The 24,956-nt window shown below is 37.0% G+C and overlaps 1 protein-coding gene across 5 annotated transcripts in view; it reads right to left on the bottom strand.

Moving 5' to 3' along the window:
- atp8a2 (ATPase phospholipid transporting 8A2) overlaps positions 1 to 24,956 on the bottom strand; it is a 429,846-nt gene that overhangs the window by 259,545 nt on the left and 145,345 nt on the right. For 4 of the 5 annotated variants that reach the window (XM_051926384.1, XM_028799509.2, XM_051926385.1 and 1 more), the window contains 4 exons: positions 13,714 to 13,813; positions 13,380 to 13,478; positions 12,953 to 12,998; positions 12,828 to 12,868 (listed from right to left, as the gene is read on the bottom strand). In XM_051926384.1, coding sequence (XP_051782344.1) covers positions 12,828 to 12,868; positions 12,953 to 12,998; positions 13,380 to 13,478; positions 13,714 to 13,813 — 286 coding nt within the window. Of the gene's footprint in view, positions 1 to 12,827; positions 12,869 to 12,952; positions 12,999 to 13,379; positions 13,479 to 13,713; positions 13,814 to 24,956 lie in introns of those variants that run through there. The other variant, XM_051926387.1, reaches the window with a different exon arrangement.

Here is a 24,956-nt window from a genome sequence, read left to right as displayed (position 1 = left end):
GTACATGAGAAAAGCAATCTTGCCTCAAATCAATGGCAAACTTTTGTAGGTCTATGAACTTAATTTAAAGTTTAGGTTTACACGGTGCTTTCTTTCCGAAGTACCTGCACTCATGAATATGTCTGTATGCGTCAGTTGCTCAAATCCCCGCGCTTCGCACCGGCGAAGTACTGCTTTTAAATTTTTATTAAGAAGAAAAGAAAACCTTTTAAAATTGAGGGAAAATATACCAATAACAGTTTGTTAAGGATCTGTTTTTTTGTGAAGCTGCGTTCACTCGAGTGATCACTTCGAGATGACTTGCTGGCTAACTTGCTGGCTGACTTGCTGGTAGGTAACCACCCATACAATCAGATTGTGAATCAGACTACGAATGCCGTGAATGTAATTACCCCGATCTACATGCTGTCAAATAAACGAACCACACGCCGTGGCGCAATTTTAGGGGCTTAGCCTCTAGTGCTGACGTCCGAGGTTCGATTCCCGTAAGGGAGTGAAGTGAGCGCTGCTTTTAAAGTACTGCTTTTAAATTTTTATTAAGAAGAAAAGAAAACCTTTTTAAATTAAGTCTTAAAAAGAGCTGTAAAGATATTGACAATAAGCTACGCAAACCCACCAAGACATGCAATCGTTTAAATCAAAGCGCGAGTCGAAAAACACCATCCCATAATATTAGTTAACAATTAACACATTTCTATATATATTGTAAGCATACAATACAACTGATAATATGTTGCGCTTATTTATCTGGTGTACTGACATTTTTGAGCGTTTAACGGCTGAAATCTAACGTGGTTTGTGCCCTTCAGAATGAAAAGAGTTTGCATTTACCTTTTTAATAAAAGGCGAGCTTTTAAGCCTGAGAAATCACCCCGTAAATGCACACGTTTAATTGCACATGTGTTAATATGTATGCTTACACAGTATTAAAAGACACTCAACAAGTACACAGTATTAAAAGACAGTCAACAATTAACGTCATTTACCTTCGTTCCCGCGCTTGACTTGTGCTGTAAATCTCTTCCTCGTTTTCAGTTCATGTGATTACGTAGGAGGCGTAATACGTGATGACGCGATACGTGACTCCGCCTCCTCCATTAGAGTATATGGAAAAAAAACATGTTCCAGTTATGACCATTACACGTAGAATTTCGAAATGAAACCTGCCTAACTTTTGTAAGTAAGCTGTAAGGAATGAGCCTGCCAAATTTCAGACTTCTACCTACACGGGAAGTTGGAGAATTAGTGATGAGTGAGTCAGTCAAACAGGTTCTAGTTATGACCATTACGCGTAGAATTTCGAAATAAAACCTGCCTAACTTTTGTAAGTAAGCTGTAAGGAATGAGCCTGCCAAATTTCAGACTTCTACCTACACGGGAAGTTGGAGAATTAGTGATGAGTGAGTGAGTCAGTCAGTCAGTCAGTGAGTCAGTGAGGGCTTTGCCTTTTATTAGTATATATATATATATATATATATATATATATATATATATATATATATATATAATAAATCCCCGTGAAGTACTGCTTTTAAATTTTTATTAAGAAGAAAAGAAAACCTTTTTAAATTGAGGGAAAATATACCAATAACAATTTGTTAAGGATCTGTTTTTTTGTTAAGCTGCCTTTACACAGCCTCTCCGCTGTTTTATAAACGAACGCCATATAAGGCCGTCCTTTCTCTTAGCTTAGCGGTTCTGTATTCTTTTATTGTTCGTTTATAAAGATTGTTATAGTTATTGTGTAGCTATTTGAGACTCACTGTTCTGTTCAGGTACCCATTTTCTTTATGTAGTCCGCGGATTCTCCGCTATTTTTTGTTCGTTTATTACGATTATAGTTATTTATTGATTCTCTTCTTTAGCTGACTGCCTGCTCATATAAGGTGCTCTGCTGTTTTTTTTTGTGAAGCAGCCTTAACACAGCTTTTCCGCTGTTTTATAAATGAACGCCATATAAGGTCTTCCTTTTTCCTTGCTTCGCCAAGGAAGGAGCCTTTTTATTTAATCCACGGGTTCTTCGTTTTTTTTTTTTCTTTTTTTACGATTGTTATAGTTCTGTTTGTATACCACGTTGTCAGTTCAGCACTCCGGTTGTAATATGACAAAGCCGTGCAAGCTTACTGTTAAGAATGCAACGTATAGTTGTACAGGAGAAAAGCAATCTTGCCTCAAATCAATGGCAACCTTTTGTAGGTCTATGAACTTAATTTAAACTTTAGGTTTACACGGTGGTTTGTTTCCAAAGTACCTGCACTCATGAATATGTCTGTATGCGTCAGTTGCTCAAATCCCTGCGCTTCGCACCGGCGAAGTACTGCTTTTAAATTTTTATTAAGAAGAAAAGAAAACCTTTTTAAATTGAGGGAAAATATACCAATAACAATTTGTTAAGGATCTGCTTTTTTGTGAAGCTGCCTTCACACAGCCTCTCCGCTGTTTTATAAACGAACGCCATATAAGGTCTTCCTTTTTCTTTGCTTCGCCAACGGAAGCAGCCTTTTTATTTAATCCACGGGTTGTCCACTGTTTTTTTGTTCGTTTATTACGATTGTTATAGTTCTGTTTGTATACCACGTTGTCAGTTCAGCACTCTGATTGTAATATGACCAAGCTGTGCAAGCACACTCTTGAGAATGCAATGTATAGTTGTACAGGAGAAAAGCAATCTTGCCTCAAATCAATGGCAACCTTTTGTAGGTCTATGAACTTAATTTAAACTTTAGGTTTACACGGTGCTTTGTTTCCGACGTGCTGCATTCAGTCAGTTCACGTGAGCCGCTGTCTTGTGTGATGTTGCGATGTCCACGGCTTTATTTAATGTTAGCTAAGACCCGGCACTTAAAAGTTTCTTGCTACAGCAATGTTTAATCCGTTACAAAGTCATCCAAAGTCTCGTTTATACCTCGTGTCTTCTCATTAAACTTGTATCTCGCGAATATGGTATTGCAAACGGCAGCGGGAGCGTTTCTCATTAAACTTGTTTCTCGCGAATATGGTATTGCAAACGGCAGCGGTAGCGTTTCTATAAACTTAATTTAAACTTACGTTTTACACCGTGCTTTGTTTCCGCAGTATCGAAGTGATCACTCGTGCTGCATTCAGTCAGTTCACGTGAGCTGCTCTCTTGTGCCTTCTCAATTGTGTAATGAATGTTTTCTTCAGCGCTCTTTGGGGCTCTTCCTTGTTTTCAGTTCACGTGATTACGTAGGAGGCGTGATGACGCGATACGCGACTCCGCCTCCTCCATTACAGTATATGGACAAAAAAGAGGTTCCAGTTATGACCATTACGCGTAGAATTTCGAAATGAAACCTGCCTAACTTTTGTAAGTAAGCTGTAAGGAATGAGCCTTCCAAATTTCAGCCTTCCACCTACACAGGAAGTTGGAGAATTAGTGATGAGTGAGTGAGTGAGTGAGGGCTTTGCCTTTTATTATAGTAGTATAGATGAGGACTGCTTGTCAGCTTGACATGGCTCCTTGATGCCTTTTGCCAATTTGCTGTTATATAAAGCTCTTTACTGACTTTGTTTCTTTAAGAAAAGTGAATTGCTTCTACATTCAACATAATTATAAAAGGTACATTCTTATACTAGCCTAAGCATTTCAAACACAAGTTCTACATCAGGGCCTTGAACACTGCAGAACAAAAAACTCAAATAATTATTTAAACTATTTATTTAACTATTTATAATTAAAACACATAAACTTCATTGGCTCACTAAAATAGTGTCTAAAATGATTTGATTCTAATTGTACAATTCTATAAATAATTGAAGTCAAAATAATTAAATATTCAAATGGTAAAAAGTTGAAGGGGTAAATATGCATAAATGTAAACTATATTTTTATATAAAACTAGGGGGCTTCGCTCGCCAACCCCCGTGTTTGGTTTTCCGGATACACACATTTAAATTTTTTTTTTCTTTGAATTGTTGCTATTTCATTAGTTTCACTTTTATTTCAGAACTTCTGTAAAAACAATATTTGTAATCTTGCGAGTCCCAATATGCTGAATCTTTTTAATGAGGTCAGGATAGGTTTCTCTGTTTGGAATTTCAGCACAGACAAAATGATCAACGTTATCAGCAGTTAATAATTTTTTTTTACAAAGTAAAAAAGTAAGTAGAGTCCTGCATTGGACTCCTGTCTGTAAAGTCGTGCTATTTTCCTCTCACAGTTCCAAAAGTACATGGGGTTACCAAGGTGATACCCCAGCTTTTGTCTAGGTTTTTGTACAAGGGCTAGACAGATCGTTTTTGACTCCTGGGGTAAATGTAGCTTTTTAAATAAGCAGACAGATAAATATATATACATGAACAAAATAACCAATAAATGCATGTGCGGTAAACTCCGTTTTTGAAATTCTCAAGATTCCTTATTTGTCACATGCATAGTTATACAGGACAACACGCAGTGAAATGCATCCTGATCCGCTTATCAAAAACTGTGCAAAGTTAGAAGAATATCAGTTAGATTAACAAAAAGTCATAGATTGAAAGCTAACAGTATAGTAGAATATAATAAATAAGTACAATTGTGTGAATAAAGTAGAATTAAGTGTTAAGGTGCAATAGTGTAGTAATTATTGTGCAAAACCAAAGTTAGACTGGTGCATAGTTAAATGAGGCAGTTTGTTTGTTTGTGCTACTGCGTTCATTACTTTTTTTTTTTATATTTTGTAATTTTCCTACTTTCATATCCTTTAACTTTCTCCACATGTGCATAGCGCAGTTTTTTTTTTTTTTGAGCCTTTCTAATTTCCCTGGTTTCATAGTCTCTAACCTGCTCTGCATGTGTTTAGCGCCAACGTTTGTAAACGTCTTTATGAAGTTTTACTTTCTTTTACTCATTGTCTTTTAATTCTGAGCCGGATTGGACGTGCGTTTTTTTCAATTCCACTTGTTCCGGGCTGATAATTACTTTCCTTATTTTCTGAATTTGCACCTCGATTATTCTTTTTTGCTCGTTTTTTTGTCCAACGCATTTGAGTCTCTTTTCTCCGGGCTGCTTTCTTCTTCACTTAGATGTCGATATTTAATTTCTAAAGTACTGTACTGTCCTTATACGCTTTATATGCGCTGAGAGCCCTGGATCTGTGTGTGCTCAAATCCTTCACAAGACTGAATGTTTTGCTGCCTATTGTCCTATTTGATAGATTGTAAGTTGGGCATGTCTTTGGTCTCGCGGGTAGATTGTAAGTAGGGCGTGTCTTTGGTCTCATGGGTCTTTAACATGTCTTATGAGAAGATCACGTATCGTAGACTTGCTTTTTGCTTTCCAGGACAGGATTTCTTTTTATAATAGATAGACATGTTCATGATTTGGGATGGTGAATACACATACTTTTTCAAATTTGACATCTGATTTGACATTACTGTTAACCATGGTAAGAATGCCATTCCCTTTTTACATATTTTTGAATACATATTAAACAGTTCTTTCCACTTTATTTTGAAAATTCACAGACAGAAATCCTTCATTGCAAGCTTATAGCTTTCACCCTAGAATTTTTACTAATAATGTATCAGTGTCACACTTTTTCAGGCTACTGCGTATTTGTTCCAATGAAAACAATTTGTCTGATTACAGATAAAATGCCTTATTTTTACGCTTACTTTTGTGTCATTGTCCATTGCTGTATTTTCTTATATTTTAATACTGTTTGAAACTATTAAGTTAAAAAGATAGACATTTAACACCTCAACATTCTACCTGTTAGCTTTTTATTGAATAAAAATTCCATTGGGGACACATGGACCTGGGCCAGAGAGATGCCGTCAGAAGGGATGGAGTCACCCTGAGAACCCTGCAGAAGATATGTGTCTGCTTGTATGAGTGCACACTTAAAGGGCAGAACTAGCAAGAGGCTCTCCCCTGTTTGAATCCATTGGCCTATGTACAGTAAGTGAATGCTGGCGACTTGGATCAGCTGATGGAGTTGGTGAAGGTGAGAGCAGATGGTGTTGCCTCTAACTCCAAATGAGTGCTGTGAGGCAGAGTAGGCAGCATGAATGGCCAGGTAATGGATTGGGCAAAGAAAAAAATATCTGAGACGCATGGAAGGAGCTGGAAGATCAGAAAGGAGGCAGTGGCACTGAATATTAAATATTCAACACTAAAAGCAGAAATACAAACGAATAGTCACATACTTCCAAATTTACGTTCACTGGGCAAAGTGCTAAATTACACTTCAATAATCCACTTGATGCATAACAATGATGACAACTACATCAAAATAGTGAGAGGTGCAAATTCATGCACATTTTTCAGATGAGTCATGAAAAAAAATCCATCAATATGTTGCTTAAAATGCTTTTAGCTTTCAATCTCCAAGGTGATACTGAAAATTTCAGGCTGTGCAAATGAACAAAGTTAAGCCTAAAACACTGCAGGGTCAAAGAGCCTGTCCAGACAACCTGGAAACAGACCAGCAGTGCCAGACAGAATGAAATTTTCACATGCTCCAAAAGGTAAGATTTTTCTAGATAAAAAATTACATTAAGCATATCATACAAAATGGGTCCTCCCTGCGTGGAATTTGCATGTTCTCCCCGTGTCTGCGTGGGTTTCCTCCGGGCGCTCTGGTTTCCTCCCACAGTCCAAAGACATGCAGGTTAGGTGGATTGGCGATTCTAAATTGGCCCTAGTGTGTGCTTGGTGTTTGTGTGTGCCCTGCGGTGGGTTGGCACCCTGCCCGGGATTGGTTCCTGCCTTGTGCCCTGTGTTGGCTGGGATTGGTTCCAGCAGACCCCCGTGACCCTGTGTTGGGATTCAAAGGGTTAGAAAATGGATGGATGGATATCATACAGAATTGGAAAAATTGGCTATGAAGAATAAGTTGGGCTTGTTATAAACATTCTAACAATATGTTAAACTACTGAGTTTATTGCTAATTTAATTTTTGTACAAGAGAGCCATCTGTTAATGCAAAGATGCCACTAAAACCAACTTTTCCCATTGTAATTTCACCCACACTGAGGTGATTACATCAATTACTTATGCAGATTATTGTTTTTGAATCTTTTGAGGTAAATAACGTTGACTGCTTTTTCTAAAACAGTTTACCTGGTGTTTACTTTAATCTTTCTGTACCCTCTGGTCTAATGCTACTTCTGCTTCTTTACACTCATTCATGTTGTAATAACTGCTGTCTCATTTTTTAGTTTGTTTTTCATTATTTCATACTTTCTAAATAGTGTGCTACTAATGTTTCTGCACTATTCTTATAGATTATTTACACACCAAAACTGTGATATTATAAGTGTGGCTGGTTGACCAAATAATTAAAGTTATTAGAGGAGAGATATATATTTACCCTAATAGATTTACACTTATGCTTGCCTACTGTTTTGATTTTTTAATCAAGTCACTATTTAACTACAGGTAGTTCATCCATCCATTTTCCAACCCGCTGAATCTGAACACAGGGTCATGGTGGTCTGCTGGAGCCAATCCCAGCCAACACAGGGCACAAGGCAGGAACCAATCCTGGGCAGGGTGCCAACCTACCGCAGGACACACACAAACACACTAGGGCCAATTTAGAATCGCCAGTCCACCTAGCCTGCATGTCTTTGGACTGTGGGAGGAAACCGGAGCGCCCGGAGGAAACCCACGCAGACAGGGGGATGAACATGCAAACTCCACGCAGGGAGGACCCAGGAAGCGAACCCAGTTCCCCAGGTCTCCCCACTGTGAGGCAGCAGCACTACCCACTGCGCCACCGTGCCGCCCCAAATCAATCTAGATGTTTTTTATTCAATTACACACTGAATATATTGCTAATGCATTATTACAGTTTTCTTGCCTAAATTCTGTTGTTGTTTCACTTTCTTATTTCACCACTTTTCTGCCTTTTTCATTACTGTTATTACTATTAGTATTCTTTAGTTTTCTTACATTTTATACGTAGTTATTGTACTAACTCCTAGCTTTCCAGAAAGCATGATGCAACTCAGCTTGAGGAGTGTCGTGAAAGTAATGCTCCAGTTGGTTTTAAATTTTCAGTTCTTAGTTCAGCTTTCAATATTGAACAACCAAACCTGCAGTATGCCTGTAAAATTAGCCAAACATTAAGATTTGAATACTCATATTAAAAATAAGTCAGTCAGTCAGTCAGTTAGTTTCCAACCCACTATATCCTAACACAGGGTCACGGGGCCAGCTTCTGTAGACGAGGATCGGACCGCCAAGGTCCCCGCCTTCGGCCACCACCCAACTCACACTGCACCCGACCTCCTTGGCCCCTCCCATAGATGGTGAGCCCATTTACCATTTACCAGTCGATCTATGTTCCTACCCTCACCTATGGTCATGAGCTATGGGTAGTGACCGAAAGAACGAGATCGCGAATACAAGCGGCTGAAATGAGTTTCCTCCGCAGGGTGTCTGGGCTTTCCCTTAAAGATAGGGCGACCTCGGATAAGCGGAAGAGGATGGATGGATGGATGGATGGAGGGTCACGGGGGTCTGCTGGAGCCAATCCCAGCCAGCACAGGGTGCAAGGCAGGAACAAATCCCGGGTAGGGCCCACCACAGGACACACACACACACATGCACACACAACAAGCACACACTATGGACAATTTGGTATCGCCAATGCACCTAACCTGCATGTCTTTGGACTTTGGGAGGAAACCGGAGCTAAAAAAAAATATTAATATATTTGAAAATAGTTTAAATATTCTGGGTGTTGCTTTGTACTGTGTGTGCTTTTTTTACATTTCTTATTAATATTTTTATGTTTTGCTTTTAATTGCATCTGCCCTGTTGTCTAAAATAAGAAGGTGAACAACTACAGCTGTTAAACAGATTTGACTGTTGAAAACTCAGCCGGTCAAAACATAAGTAACATGATCAAAGAGGGAATGAAATAGAGCACAGTTCTTACACAAATAAAACTGACAAATTTGCTTGTGATTTTTGTACAATAAAATGCAGCTGTTAGATAACAGAATAGGTTTGCGAGACCCAACCCAACTTCTATTCAATAATTCTCAGAATGGAGTACCAGTTCAGGACTGCAGGCAGGATGCAGTGGCCAGTGAATAAAAACTAAACTAAACTCAGTTTTTCTTTCTTCTCTTTAATGGATACAATAAAAATATAATACGTGTGAGCTTAACAGCTGTTTTTCATTACTCTTTTATTTGTGATTTTAAGGCTACTATAACAACAAAATCAGAAATATGTTTCTGCATACACATAAAAGGAAGAATATTTACAAATGCTTGAAGAAGAAATACAAGTAAGCCTGTCTCACATTTGACCTAACATCAAAGAAATTAATAAAACTCTTATAAATTCTTAATAAATTATAAATTCTTCTTCTTTCGGCTGCTCCCTTTAGGGGTTTCCACAGCGGGTCATCTTCTTCCATATCTTTCTGTCCTCTGCATCTTGCTCTGTTACACCCATTACCTGCATGTCCTCTCGCACCACATTCATAAACCTTCTCTTAGGCCTTCCTCTTATTCTCTTGCCAGGCAGCTCTATCCTTAGCATCCTTCTCCCAATATATTCAGCACCTCTTTTCTCCACATGTCCAAACCAACACAATCTCGCCTCTCTGACTTTGTCTCCCAACCATCCAACTTGAGCTGACACTCTAATGTACTCATTTCTAATCCTGTCCATCCTCGTCACACCCAATGCAAATCTTAGCATCTTTAACTCTGCTACCTCCAGCTCTGTCTCCTGCATTCTGGTCAGTGCCACCGTTTCTAACCCATATAATATAGCTGGTCTCACTACCGTCCTGTAGACCTTCCCTTTCACTCTTGCTGATACCCATCTGTCACGAATCACTCCTGACACTCTTCTCCACCCATTCCACCCTGCCTGCACTCTCTTTTTCACCTCTCTTCCACAATCCCCATTACTCTGTACTGTTGATCCCAAGTATTTAAACTCATCCACCTTCGCCAACTCTACTCCTTGCATCCTCACTATTCCACTGACCTCCCTCTCTTGTTCCTTCCTCTCCTCTCTAGAGCATATCTCCACCTCTCCAGGGTCTCCTCAACCTGCTCCCTACTCTCGTTACAGATCACAATGTCATCAGGAAACATCATAGTCCACAGGGACTCCTGTCTAATCTCGTCTGTCAACCTGTCCATCACCATTGCAAATAAGAAAGGGCTCAGAGCCAATCCCTGATGTAATCCCACCTCCACCTTGAATGCATCCGTCACTCCTACCGCAGACCTCACCACAGTCACACTTCCCTTGTACATATCTTGTACAACTCTTACATACTTCTCTGCCACTCCCGACTTCCTCATACAATACCACAACTCCTTTCAAGGCACCCAGTCATATACTTTCTCCAGGTCCATGAAGATGCAATGCAACTCCTTCTGGCCTTCTCTATACTTCTCCAGCAACATCCTCAGAGCAAACACTGCATCTGTGGTGCTCTTTCTTGGCATGAAACCATACTGCTGCTCACTAATCACCTCACTTCTTAACCTAGCTTCCACTACTCTTTCCCATAACTTCATGCTGTGGCTCATCAATTTTATTCCCCTATAGTTACTACAGTCCTGCATATCCCCCTTATTCTTAAATACTGACACCAGTACACTTCTTCTCCACTCCTCAGGCATCCTCTCGCTTTCCAAGATTCCATTAAACAATCTGGTTAAAAACTCCACTGCCATCTCTCCTAAACACCTCAATGCTTCCACAGGTATGTCATCTGGACCAATGGCCTTTCCATTCTTCATCCTCTTCATAGCTGTCCTAACTTTCTCCTTGCTAATACGTTGTACATTCTGATTCACTATCTCCACATCATCCAACCTCTTTTCTCTCTCATTCTCTTCATTCATAAGCCTCTCAAAGTACTCTTTCCATCTGCTCAACACACTCTCCTCGCTTGTGAGTACGTTTCCATCTTTATCCTTTATTACCCTAACCTGCTGCACATCTTTCCCAGCTCTGTCCCTCTGTCTAGCCAATCGGTACAGGTCCTTTTCTCCCTCTTTAGTGTCCAAGCTCTCATACAACTCATCATACGTTTTTTCTATAGCCTTTGCCACCTCTTTCTTCACCTTGCACCTTATCTTCTTGTGCTCTTGTCTACTTTCTGCATCTCTCTGACTATCCCACTTCTTCTTTACCATCCTCTTCCTCTGTATACTCTCCTGTACTTCCCCATTCCACCACCAGGTTTCCTTTTCCTCCTTCCTCTGTCCAGATGTCACACCAAGCACCCTTCTTGCTGTCACCCTTACTACATCTGCTGTAGTTTCCCAACTGTTTGGTAATTCTTCACTACCACCCAGTGCCTGTCTCACCTTCTCCCTAAACTCAATCTTGCAGTCTTCCTTTTTCAACTTCCACCATTTGATCATTGGCTCTGCCCCCACTCTCTTCCTTTTCTTGATCTCCAATGTCATCCTACAGACCACCATCTTATGCTGCTTAACTACACTTTCCCCTGCCACTACTTTGCAGTCTTCAATCTCCTTCAGATTGATTCTTCTGCATAGGATGTAATCTACCTGTGTGCATCTTCCTCCACTCTTGTACGTCACCCTATGTTCCTCCCTCTTCTTAAAATATGTATTCACCACAGCCATGTCCATCCTTTTGGCAAAATCCACTATCCTCTGACCTTCTTTATTCCTCTCCTTGACACCATACCTACCCATCGCCTCCTAGTCTCCTCTGTTCCCTTCACCAACATGTCCATTGAAATCCGCTCCAACAACCACATTCTGTCCCTTGGGTACACTGTTCATCACTTCATCCAACTCACTCCAACTCACTCATCCATTGCACACCCAACTCTACCATATCCATTGCATATGCACTAACAACATCACACCTCCAATTTCCAGCTTCATAATCATTACTCTGTCTGACACTCTTTTCACCTCCAGAACATTCTTGACATACTGTTCCTTCAGAATAATGTTGGCATTATAAATTAAACAGCAAAAATTATATAAATTTCACACCCAATAAATTTGAAGATTACAAGGTTTAATTTTAATTTTTTCAAAAAATACTTTTATTTGCATAATTCTATTTTATTTCCTCAAAAATGCATTTGAAATTAATTGAATTCCATGAGTATAATACTTAGAATTGGCTTACCACTACCACACCTTGCACATATCACTTTGCTTACTCAAATACATTTAAACTTTTGCCATACAAAATTTTATTCCAAACTCCATAACATATCAGACCAAAAACCTGTACTCAAACTTATATAAATGTGTATTTTAAGTATTGTTTCTTGTTCTTTCTATAAATTGCAGATTTTCTCCTTAATGACTTAAAAGTAGAACTAAAAAAATCATTTGATTGTTAAAGACTTTAATCAACTTGAAGGTGTTTATTTCCAATGTCTAAGACAAGGAACAAGAAAATTAAGATGATTTTAGATGTAATATATTATGATGGAAAACAGTAGAATTATTCAGTTTTTGATATCTTTTTAAGTGAATAATTAGTTATGTCAGTTTTATCAATAAAAATACATACAAGTAGGATGGAAAACTAAGATGTTTAATAAATGCTCCAATTTTATATTCAATAATAGTAATGACTTGTTAATTTGTTATCATTTGCATTGTGCTATTTATATTTCAAACTTGATCATTTACTTACAGAATGCTTTTTACAAACAATTTTGCCCACGTCAAACATACAATAAAGATTTAATGTGTTATTCTTTCATTAGTATTACTTAATTTCTTACTCTTCATTATCAGCATTATTACCTTATTTACGTGTCATTTCAAACAGTATTTGAGAGAATGGTTATTGGCTAATCAAATTTCTAAAAAATGCAAATGAAAATATTTACCTGCTTCCATATAATGTTTTGCCAAACACCATTTCTTAAAACTGAAAAAAATAAATAAGTGTTACCATCACTGCAATTAACACCAAATATTTTTAAAAATTCTACTTTTCTGCCATAGCACATACCTGTTGTTTTCTTTTTATTGACTGTATTATCTGCTTTGTGTCTTTTCTAAAGCAAAAAAAAAAAAAAAAGAAAATGTGAAACACAAATTGCATTAAACACTTGTTTAATTAAATGAATTTTAGTTTAAAGCATTCTTCTTTATATTTATTCAGCATTAAAAATCTTCTCAACATTAAAATCATCATTTGTAATTAAATATTTATATGTGCCATGTATTCCCATTTCCCATTTGATTGGCTGAATACTTTTAATATTTACAAAGACATTTTAATATGTGCCCTTGGTAGCATAAAATAATCATTAAAGCAGGGTCTTTGGCAAATAATCTCACAATAAATGAAACCGTGGGTTGGATAATGGATGGATGGATAAATGAAACTTTAAAAATGAGCATTTAATCAGTTTTCTTGGAAAAAAAAAACTTACATAGTCTTCAATTATTTCTTTGATCCCTGCTATTGTAAGGATAAAGAGCAATGGCACCAAGGTTGTATACCTTCCTGTAGGAGACACATCTGGAATTTGCTGATAATTGAGAAACAAATGTGTTAAATCTTGTTAAACATAGTTATAAATAACAATTTAATCACTGATTCAATGATCAGACCATCAATTATAAGAAAGTAATCAAACCTCTTTATACTAAATGTGAATAACTTTCTCAGTTTAACCAGTTCAATTGTAATTTGTTATTTTTCTATTCAAAAAATGTTGGTGTGATAGGCATGTTTTTTATATTATCCATGCAAAAGAAGCATACCTGTAATAAGGCAATAAAGAGGAAAAAAGCATTGGCAGCCCTTCTGATCTGTTCGTATAGAAAGCGTGGGAAGAAAGTGAGGACTCCATACTTGGCAGTACTGTAAAGGAGAAACAGATATCCTGATCAATAAATATTTGGAGACCATTAACTGACATCAAGCTTTAATAGAACCCTGACAATAATTTAATAAAAACTGATTAGCAATAAAAGGATGCGCTATTTTAAGAATGAAGGATTAGTGGAAAACAATTAAATATAGAAGTTACAGATAATAATAACCTGCTATTTTCAACAAATGATTATTATGTGACCATGTTAACTCTCTGGAACATTTTATAGTCTATAGTGTAATGTTTAGTACTTTGCAGAAAAATAACATTCAGTTTACAGTATAAGGCAAAATTGACTTAAACAGCAACTAAAATATTACTCTTTGTTTTGTTTTGTAATTTTCTACTGAATGTTTGATTTGCAATTATTATTTTCCCCATTAGTAGACTATATAGTTTTCCATAATGTCACAGTAAAGTAAACATGACACATTGGGCAGACAAGCATCCCTTGGTGGCCTTTGTAATGTTATTTGTGGTTCCTAAACTATGGAATTCATATTCAAATACTATAGTCCTTGCTTTTTATCAATGTAATACCATCACTATCTACAATTAACATACTAACTGCTAGCCTTGAAAGCTCTACCCATAATTCATTAATTTTAACTATTCTGTTGCTTTGTACACTGATTTATGGTAAAATAATGCACTTTGGTCTTGCCTAGTGCTCTTCAAAACATTGGCTGAGTGACAACTACTTGTCTTTTATAAAATAAAAATAGAAATTTTATAAACTTGTAGGAATCCACACCCAGTAACAACTCATATTATGCATATAAATTTACTTTACATTAGGTGTATTGCTATGTACTAATTAAAGTTAATTTAGATTTACTGTTTATGTTAGATTGTATGCTTATGTATATAAAGACTGCCTGGTTTTGTAATAGCTGACGTACCCAGCGTTGTTTGGATATATTTGTATATTGGGTTAAGATAAGAAAGCAAATTTATCTGTCTTTTAAATGTTAACTTATTTGTTATTACTTGCTATTACCATTGGCTGGACTGTTATGACATAATAATACAGTTTTGAGTCCTGTCCCCATTTCAGCAGTGTTTCTTTATAGAACTTACAGTTTAGATTTTCAGTTGTATTAAAAGTAATACATGTATTACAAATTTCACTAACTTCGACTTGTTTTGAAGCAATGCATTTTTGCCCACAAATTACAAACACCCATCTCAAAGAAAGTTTTAAAATGCCAGCCTGGATTTTAATCTGGTTCATCTTCCATTAAGATCAATTAAGAAATTTTGGAATAATGCAGCTTTTTGGTTGCCCTCTGCATTACAACTCCTCTCCCAGATTATATCAGAAATTATATCAATGGCATCCTAGACGCAACACTGCACTAAAATTATTTTAGCTGTTTTTATGAGATTGGTTAACAAACAAACAGACATATACACAGACAAGAGGCAGTCCGAGGGTTGAAATGAGGTCCTGGTGTGCAAAATCAGTAAATTACATCAAACAAAGCCAAAAAACAGGACGAAAATATTTATAAACAATAGATATTTTACAACTCCTTTTGATTCTTATCTTTAAAATCTGCTAACTATAATTCCAGGATGCTGCTTATACTGTATCTGTCAATGTGGTTTTGTTTTACATTTGGTGTGCTACTTAGCTATTATATTTGAATCTATATTGCAATTTTGTTTGCACTGTAAAGAATCATGTGATGGTACATATAGTTAATGGCAGGAGATGTCTTTAGGAGGTCATTATGGTGGCACAAAGGCTGTTATTGGAAGTTATGCCCCGCATGTGTGCTCTGACCCATGAACAGGAATTGGGCAGGGGATCGGCAAGAGTGTAAAAGGATTGGTTGAATGGAAGTATGAATGGATCCCTCAGGATGGTCATTTTACCAGAGCAACAGTGAGACAAAGGACAAGACACCAGATATGGTAATATGTCCTTGCTGGTACAAGCAAAATGATACCAGAAGGAAATGTATAAGACCTTTCTATTTTTCTAACAAAGCAAGCAGAATAGAGGTTTCCTGGGAAACCTTGCTGTTTAAGGTATACGGATAGTTCAGGGTACAGTGAAATGATGGGCCACTACAGAGTTCTAGCCTAGACACAGGTTGGACAGTGTAACAGTGTAACAAATAGGAGGTGACAATGGAATATGGAAGGAAAAACTGAGCATGCAGATAAAACTCCACACAGACAGTGCATAGGCCATAATTCAAAACAGTGTTTTAGAGATGTGAGACAGCAGCACTAAACATAGAGTCCTATATTATTATTACAGCAAAACAGTGAAGCACAGCCCGAAGGATATGATTATATTTTGTTTCTGGCCCGTCTCACCACATGATTATCCAATGGCTAGTTCTGTCTAGCAATAAAGTTCGAAGGCTAGTTTCAGTGGCATATGAAAGCAGTTGTGAGGGTTAAGTGCCAACAGACGTGTATAAAACCTTATGACACAAAGCACAGACACTTGTATCACTATCCATAATAAGATGCACCCAAATAAAAAAATCAATCCCACATGTAGCCCTAGTTAAGTTCAATATTCTGTTATTTGCAATATTTTTGGAATAATTTCCCACACTAATTTTACTTGATACACTGTACACTGGTTTTAATGCAAATATAACCATAGCTACTGGATCCGTTTTTGTCACATACTATATAACATATAGTATAGTAAGTTACACATATTAAAATTTTAACATACTATTCTATTGAATTACTCTAGAAGAAACTAATAAATTTAAATAATCTTACAAGGGGTTTGCCTGATTATTACTCCTATGAAGCAGCAGAAAATTACTGCACAAACTTTCATTATGCACGTACATGTATTTAATTTATTTCCATCCTTTAAATATTTGGTTGGTCGATTATCAATGTTATCTATATATACAAAAGTCAATGTGTGTATGTATGTATGCATGTTCCAGCATCACGTCCAAACGGCTGGAGCGATTTTCATGAAACTTGGTACACATGTTTCTCATTGGTTGAATAAAAATACTGTAGGGTGAAATCAGCCCTAACCCACCCCTTCTGGGAAGGGTGGGGGGTGATCTTGCGGTCTTGTATGCATGTTATCATCCAGTTGACACTCGGAACGACCACCAGAGGGCGAACTGGAGGTGACTGCCAGCATTCTTTATGTTTGAGCACCACCGTGCTCCTGTTGCTTTTGAAATTAAATAGAGTTGGCCAGTTCCGAGGGTCAACTGGATGATAACATACGTACAAGACCACAAGACAAACACATTAGTGAGTCTTCATTGTTTGTTAATTTATTTTTATTTTTAAAGTTGTATTTTTTTAATTGTACTTTCTCAAACAATAAAAAAAAAACGAAAAAAACAACTTTATTTTCCTCCTGGGCAACACTGGGTATTTCAGCTGGTTTTTAATAAATCTAGAAATACTCATACAAAAGTCAATATAAATTATTTTGTATAGCAAGACAGTAAGTTTGAAAATTTAATTGATCTTCAAATAGCATATTTGGCTTTTAGAAAGAAACATCAGCACTTTGCATTATAAGCACCTGTTTGCAGATTTTTTTCTAAAGAATTATTCAATAGATGGTGACTAAACATGGCACTGATTACCTAGCTAATGTACCCAAGGGATCTAGGTCAACAGACTATTGATAGCTTCAGTTAACTAAATGTAGACATAATCAATTTCTATGTACTATGCTAATAACTAAATAAGCAAAATTTGGCAAAAGCAGAATAATACATATATCATTTTTAATTTATTGATGCTTCCCAAGTTAAAATATGCATGTTGTTTTTGCTTTCAGAGGTTTCTACAAATATATTTAATAATGGATTGCATTTTGAGCAGTTTTCAATTATGGCATCAACTAAAATTTTATATATTTATTGTTAATGTAAATAAAAGCAGCCACGATTTTTTAAATTTTGAGCTGAAAATACAATGTAATACAGTATTTATCCATCCATCCATCATCCAACCCGCTATATCCTAACTACAGGGTCACGGGGGACTGCTGGAGCCAATCCCAGCCAACACAGGGCGCAAGGCAGGAAACACACCCACACACCAAGCACACACTAGGGACAATTTAGAATCGCCAGTACGCCTAACCTGCATGTCTTTGGACTATGGGAGGAAACCGGACCACCCGGAGGAAACCCACGCAGACACGGGGAGAACATGCAAACTCCACGCAGGGAGGACCCGAGAAGCGAACCCAGGTCTCCTAACTGCGAGGCAGCAGCGCTACCCACCGTGCCGCCCCTACAGTACTTATATAATTTTTTAATTTCCAAAATTTCTCAGACAATGGGCTTTTAAAAACAAAGTAAAAAGAAAATAAGTGAAAGTTTTTAAAAAGATAACATATTGTGTTTTCCATTGTTAATAGGTTTATATTATTGATTAAAATTTAAGTGGAGTTACATGCTTATGTTTGTTTCCAACTCAGTAATAACAAAACTTGCCTTTATAAATCATAAACTTATGTACAGATGCACAAAGGAAACTTTATATGTTGGTAGAATATACTGTATATGCCTGTTGACCAAAATATTATTTATAGTGGAACAGTATTTTACAAATATGGTTTAATGGTTATTAAATCAGGTACATATCTGAAATGTCCATTCATCCACTGAGTAAGTCAAGGCTGTGGAGATAAAGCCTACCCCAGCAGTATCAGATACAAAGCAGATTCCATCTTGGACACAGTGCTCGTGCATCACAGCTTACACTCATACACATAACCCTATTCACTCACAACAGAATTATTTAGAGTCTCATCTAATATGCATATGTTTGTCATGCGGGAGAAACAGTAAAGTAAACCAACAAAAAGAAGGGTAGAACATGCAAACTCCCCACACTTGGTTATTAGGCCAGGAACTGAGCACTACATTTTGTGCTACCATGACACTCACAAATAAATATGACGTATCTGAATCATAAGATGATAATTTGACATTTAATTTTAATAAACCACTGAGTAAAGTTATTTTTTGAATATATTAATCTCATTGCTTAACTGTGGAGTGATGATGTGAACATATTTACTGTTAAAGATAGTTTAATTCATACTTTTCAAATAATAATGTAATAAGGAAAATATTACTGTCTATATACATACAGTACATACTTAAAGCAGCATCACTATAAGCTGATAAACAATACAACACCCTTCAGCATTCTATCCCACACACAGTCGTGTCTGTTAATTCTGCCCAAACAAGCCGACGGATATTTTTGTGTGAAGAATAAAAAACAATGTAAATGTAAATGTAAATTTAGTTTATCAATGCTATTAGTGTGGTTAGTTTTTTTATTAATTGTAATTTGCAAATGCAGCTAACACCAGAAATAATAATATCAACAAAAATATAAATAGACAACACAATCAGAACTACTCACATTCAGCCAATTTGCTAGTTAACAATCACCTCCCACTCATTCTACCATCCATACCCACCAATGACCAGACTTTGGAGCAACCGCTGCATGACTCAGGATTATGAGAAGAAACTGTACAGGTAAACAATGTCAAAAGACAAAAATAAATACAAGTAACCCCACTCCCATAATAAGGTACAACAGTAATCAAAAATATGGAAGATCCTGAAGCCTTGGCTGGCTTCAGCCATGGATTGATAAATGTAATGGACGTGCTATTGATTCTGGTTTTGGAGAGCTCCAAGCAAACTAAATTATACAAAGATAGCTGCCAAGGCTGTATATTCATTGATTTTGGTGATTTTCATCTTAATGCAAGTGTAACCGTGGCTGCCAAGTATCCCAACAGGAAAAACTATTTTTGGAAAAATAAGTAAATAAATTAATAAAACAAATGAAATTGATAAGCATGTGCAGAATAAAATGAATATTGGGCATACACAGAGTGGAGTGAAAATGACAGAATAGGAAATTTATAAAGTTGAAACCAAAGCACACCAAATAGAGCAGCAGTCTCTAAGTGATGCTATCTTCAGGCCAATATCAAGATGAGTATCAGATAAGACCCTTAAAAGCAATTTCAGGATTGTGGCAATATGTCATATTTTGCCTCAATCATGGCACATGTCTTATGGTGCTATAGTTAAGTATCCCTATGATATGTAGTGTGGAGACTGGCCCTGACACAGACAGGCGGACACCGATGGTTCAAGCACCAACACACTTTTATTTACAATCACCATATTTACAAGTACGCACACAACCCAGTGCCCCAGCACCAATCACTCTCAGTCCGGGCCTCTTTCCAATGCCTCTCTCTTCTGGTCCGCCTCCACTCCTCTCCTCCGAGCTCTGTCCACTTCTCTCCCGACTCCAACCATCGAATGGAGGGAGGCGGCCCCTTTTATAATCACCCGGACGTGCTCCAGGTGCCTCCAAATGAGCGCCGGCCAGCACTCCCTGGTGTGGCGGAAGTGCCGGCTGTGCAACTGGAAGCACTCCGGGTGTCCCTGGTGTTCTTCCCCCCAGCACTTCTGCATTGGGGCACCCCCTGGCAATGACCACGGGCCCGTATAGGATTGAGCTTCTAAGCTCTGTTCCTGTGGTCCCCAAAGCCACCAGGGCGGTCGTCCCCTCATGGTCTGGAGGAGGCGTGATCCCTCCTCTGGTCCTTCTGGGCGTTCCAGCTGGGTACCACCCCCAGCCGCTTGCCACAGTAGTTACAAGAATAATTTCAGCAATAAAACATGATTAGATCATATTCCTTGAGGACCAAATAATAGAAATCAGGATCTATTTTCTTCTCAATCATAGATTATTTGTTTTTAGATTTTGAGATCTAAACAAGCACAAACATGGATTTTTAAGACTAGTAAACTAGTAAAAAGTACACAACATTCAGTACAACTACAACAGTATTCCTCCCGTGTATTTTATACAACTGGAGCTCAGGCAGATTAAGTGCCTTGCTCAGTGTTACAAAATACATTTGGTATGGGGATTAAACTCACATCCTAGTGATTTACATCTCATTACCTTAGCCACTAGGTCACCTTCTCAGTTATTTTAGGCAGTTATTTTATGGATGGACCATTTATATTCTTAATTAAATCTATTTTGAAACGTATACCACAGACAAACCTAGGCATATTACTCAAGTCTAATAATGTCTAGAATTATCTATTACTTTGAGGAAAATGACTTGGAGAAACAATTGCACATTAAATTCAAGTCTACTTCAGATGTGTGATGCTGACTTATAAGTTCCAACCTAGACACCCACAAGGCGAAGGAAAATAATAATGCACTTCCTAGATTACTTGATTGTGAGCCCTCTATTATGATCAACTGCTCATTTTGGCTGAATCTTGGTAATTGCAATTGTCTTGTAGCTGAACGAAAAAATAAGTTATCAGTAATGTATATACTGTATACTGGATACTCATATTGAGCTGAAACATTTAGCACCAGCCAATCCTAAATCAATGTGCCTTATGACATCCCATGGATGAGAAACAGAAAAAAAAATGATGGGTATACTGATGAGCCCTGTTATGAGTTGCTGCAGCAGCTTAGCATTTCTACTGTGCCTGCACAGCAAGCAGCTTGCTCTCAGACAAGATCACGTAAAGATTCATAGAACACGAGCAACACTGTATGTACTACTTCCACTACATGAAAAGAAGTGAGGACCAAAACCAAAAAATTGACTGAAAAGACCACAAAGAAAAGAAGTATGTGTTGTCTTTCCTGCTAGCTGTCACAAACAGTCAAAACATAGGATACTACAAGGACTATCTAGGCTTGGATCTAAAGTATCTTTCACTATGTATAAGTTTAATAGAGGTCAAGTAGCCTTCCATTTATAGCTATCCAGTATTATTTTTTGGTCATTTTAATTAGATTGTAAGGCCTAAAAAGCCCAGGAGTATTTTGTTAAGTTTTATTTAAGTAGGAAACAGAGCCATTGAACAACTGAGAAGTAGTTAACAATAACACCCCTGCCATGTAAATAAACCTTCCTAAGAGATAAGGGCATGTTCACTTGGGTGCACTCTCAGTAAGGGTTCTTATTTTGTTTTCTTATAGAATTTCATTGTTAATTTAATAATAATTATTGTTTAAATAATGAAAGTGATGAGACCCTGTACATATTTTCTGTTGCAGGCAGTAATGTGCCAATCGATTGACCACCAATCTAAATTGTTTGATTTTTACTGCAAAACATTCATTCAGTGACTGGTAAATTGGCTGATTACAAAAAAACAATTATTTAGCATCCGCTTTTCTGAGATTTACAGAAATTTAGTTGTAGTGCTCTTTTACACAAGGTATTTCAATAGCTGAGTTAGTGCACATCTTTTTTTTCTGTGGATTTCCTATAAGCGGTAAATCAGATTTTACCAGAGTGAGAAGACTAGAATGTTAGTCTTTATATTAATGAAATTGGAATAATAAACAGAGAAAAATTAATCACAGACCCTGAGCAGTGACATAAATGGCAAGAAAAGCTACTTTAATGAATTCTTTTAATTCTTTCCTTTTATTAAAATGAACAATTCTCTGTGTTAAGTGAGTACAGCAGCTCACATTTTCAATTAGAAACAGAAGAGATGAAGAATTTGAAGTTGTTGCTTAGTAAACAATAGGCTTGTTAACTTAATAGCAAAATTTGTCTGCTTCACTTGTAAACCTGTTAAGCATGTTAGGCTTACATCTTCTTCATAAACATCTTATGAACATTTGATAGATTTGCAGCTTTTTTTAAAGGTTTGAACTATGTTTATTATTTGTGTGTGTGTGTCATACAGTATATGCTTTGGTAAGAAACAAATACTGCAAATACTGCATAATTAAAATGGTAATGCATATTCATAATTTCACTTCAAAAATTAGGAATGTCCAGCTGGTACACTAGACAAAAAAACAAACAAACAAATATAGTAAATGTATATTTTGACAGCAAAAAACTGTAGTTCATTTAAAGTTGTGATTAAAAACTATAAGTGCAAGAATATTTACATTTAAGCAGTGTTTAACTGCCGATATCAACTAATTGAATCAATGTTTGAGAATATATGTTTATTTGATAGACAAATAAGTACACTGCAGAATAAATTAAATAATATGACAGCTGGTAATTATAAAGTACCATTATAATGTATTTAATGCCTTATGTATTTTGGATAAATGCTTTCTCTACATATTCTTATTATATTCTAAAGTATGTATTTTAGACAAATATTTGTACTGCACCTTTTAGCTTACATGAAAAAGTTTGAAACAAGAGTATTTAAACAAGCAGGCAGGAATATGTTTCACTTTAAACATCTGAATTGTTTTTAATGTCTATTATAAAGCTAATCTTTTATTGTTTTTTGTCCATTGTTCAGTGAATACACTGTATTGTGAAGCCTGTATACCAATACATACCCGTAGATACTCGCGTATTTGTCGATCTCGCAGATAAGTCGAGTGTATTTTTAAGCCGAAAATTATGAAATTTGTTATGACTCGCGTATAAGTCGAGGGTAAAACTTGACAGCTATCAGAGATAGAGGGTGACAATCAGCAGTTAATGGAGACAAAACTCACTGTCACGTCACAGGCATTCCCTCTGTGCTTGGAGAAATGCTAGACTCGTTGACTCGGCAACTAATCCTTGCGTGTGCGTGAGTTGCAAAATGTAAACAAATGTAAACAAAGGCAAGATGGTATCGACATGTCACAAGGGAGCAAAGCAAGTGCAGAAAAGAAAACACTCGGCAGACGATGTTTTGCACATTATCGCTGAGTCGGACTCTGATTTTTCAGAATCGGATTTTATTGACAGTGATCAGGAACCAAGCAAGAGAGTGAGAAGCCGGCATCAGCTGATCGGACACCAGCCGATGCCGTGCCAGCTGATCGGCTGCCAGCTGAACGCATTCGCGCAGCCGATGCACCTACAGCAAGTTTCGCGTGGGAGGAATACCCAGACATGGATACGTGGGAGCCGAACTGGCTACCGGACTTCACAAGACAGCGTGGCTTGCTGTTGGACACGACAGATCACCCGCTGCTGGACTACTTCAGGCTGCTCTCTCCCTGATGCTGCTTTTCAGCTACTGTCAGACGAGACAAACAGGTAGGCAGAGAATGAATCGCGGGCTGCACTTGCATCGCACTGATAGCGTGTGTTGCCTTGGTTAGTTTGATTCCAAATCTGGTTGCACATGGCAGCTAATGGTATGTTTGTTATCCAAAACCTGCAAAAGCTAATGCTCAAATTCAAGTATTTCATAGTTTAAAGAATTATTTAATGAAATTAGAAAAAAACTAGCTAATTAGCAATAGCATTGCTGGCTTATAATTATTTCAAAGACCATGGGAAATGGCAGATGACCGGTGACTTAACACCGTGAAGCGTTGAGTATACAATGTCATTACCCAAATTTTTTGGACAATTGTATTGCCCCGTGGATAAGTCGGCCCTGTTTTTTTGAATGAATTTTAAGGCATACATTTTTCGACTTATACGCGAGTATCTACGGTAATACATGTGAATTAATAGTTCCGTCTTATGCCTAGTCAGAATAAATCTCAGGGTATGTTTGTGTTTGGGTTGGGCAGGAATTCGGGGTTGGCAGATAACAGGCAGTAAAAATACACTTTGACTCATGGAGTATTATTACACATGCTGGCCCTGATTGGTAGTATAACGTGTATCATGTGTCTAGCAACCACATAGCATCTAATCAACCAACAACTGCAAAATGGTGGTACCTACTGAAACCAACAGGTGAAATTGCAATACTCATAAGAAAACACATAAACAAAACAGTGAAAATGATAATGAGAACCAAAATAAAAATATAAAATTAACAAATTAGCAAAAATAAACTGCCAGATGTCATAAAGAAACTAATATGTCAAAATAAAAAGCAACTCCCAAAAGTTAATTAATGAAATGTTCCTGACACTGTTCTTTGTTTTTTTTCTTTTCTTTTTGGTTTCACCATTTTCCACCATATTGTTTTTTGTTAAAGTAAACCATGTATTTTTATATATTTCAGATTGTCTTTTGACTTACATTATTGATAGAAAAATATGCCAAGGGGACATACTTCAATTATTCAATATATTGTCTGCATTATTGGTTACAATATTAAGAAAAAGGATATAACAGCAGAGAAAGTTCAAGTTCAC

Source organism: Erpetoichthys calabaricus, chromosome 4, assembly GCF_900747795.2.
Source record: "Erpetoichthys calabaricus chromosome 4, fErpCal1.3, whole genome shotgun sequence".
Taxonomy (NCBI): Eukaryota; Metazoa; Chordata; class Cladistia; order Polypteriformes; family Polypteridae; genus Erpetoichthys; species Erpetoichthys calabaricus.
Note: the sequence above shows the minus strand (reverse complement) of the source record. Positions and strands in the feature narration are given on the sequence as shown.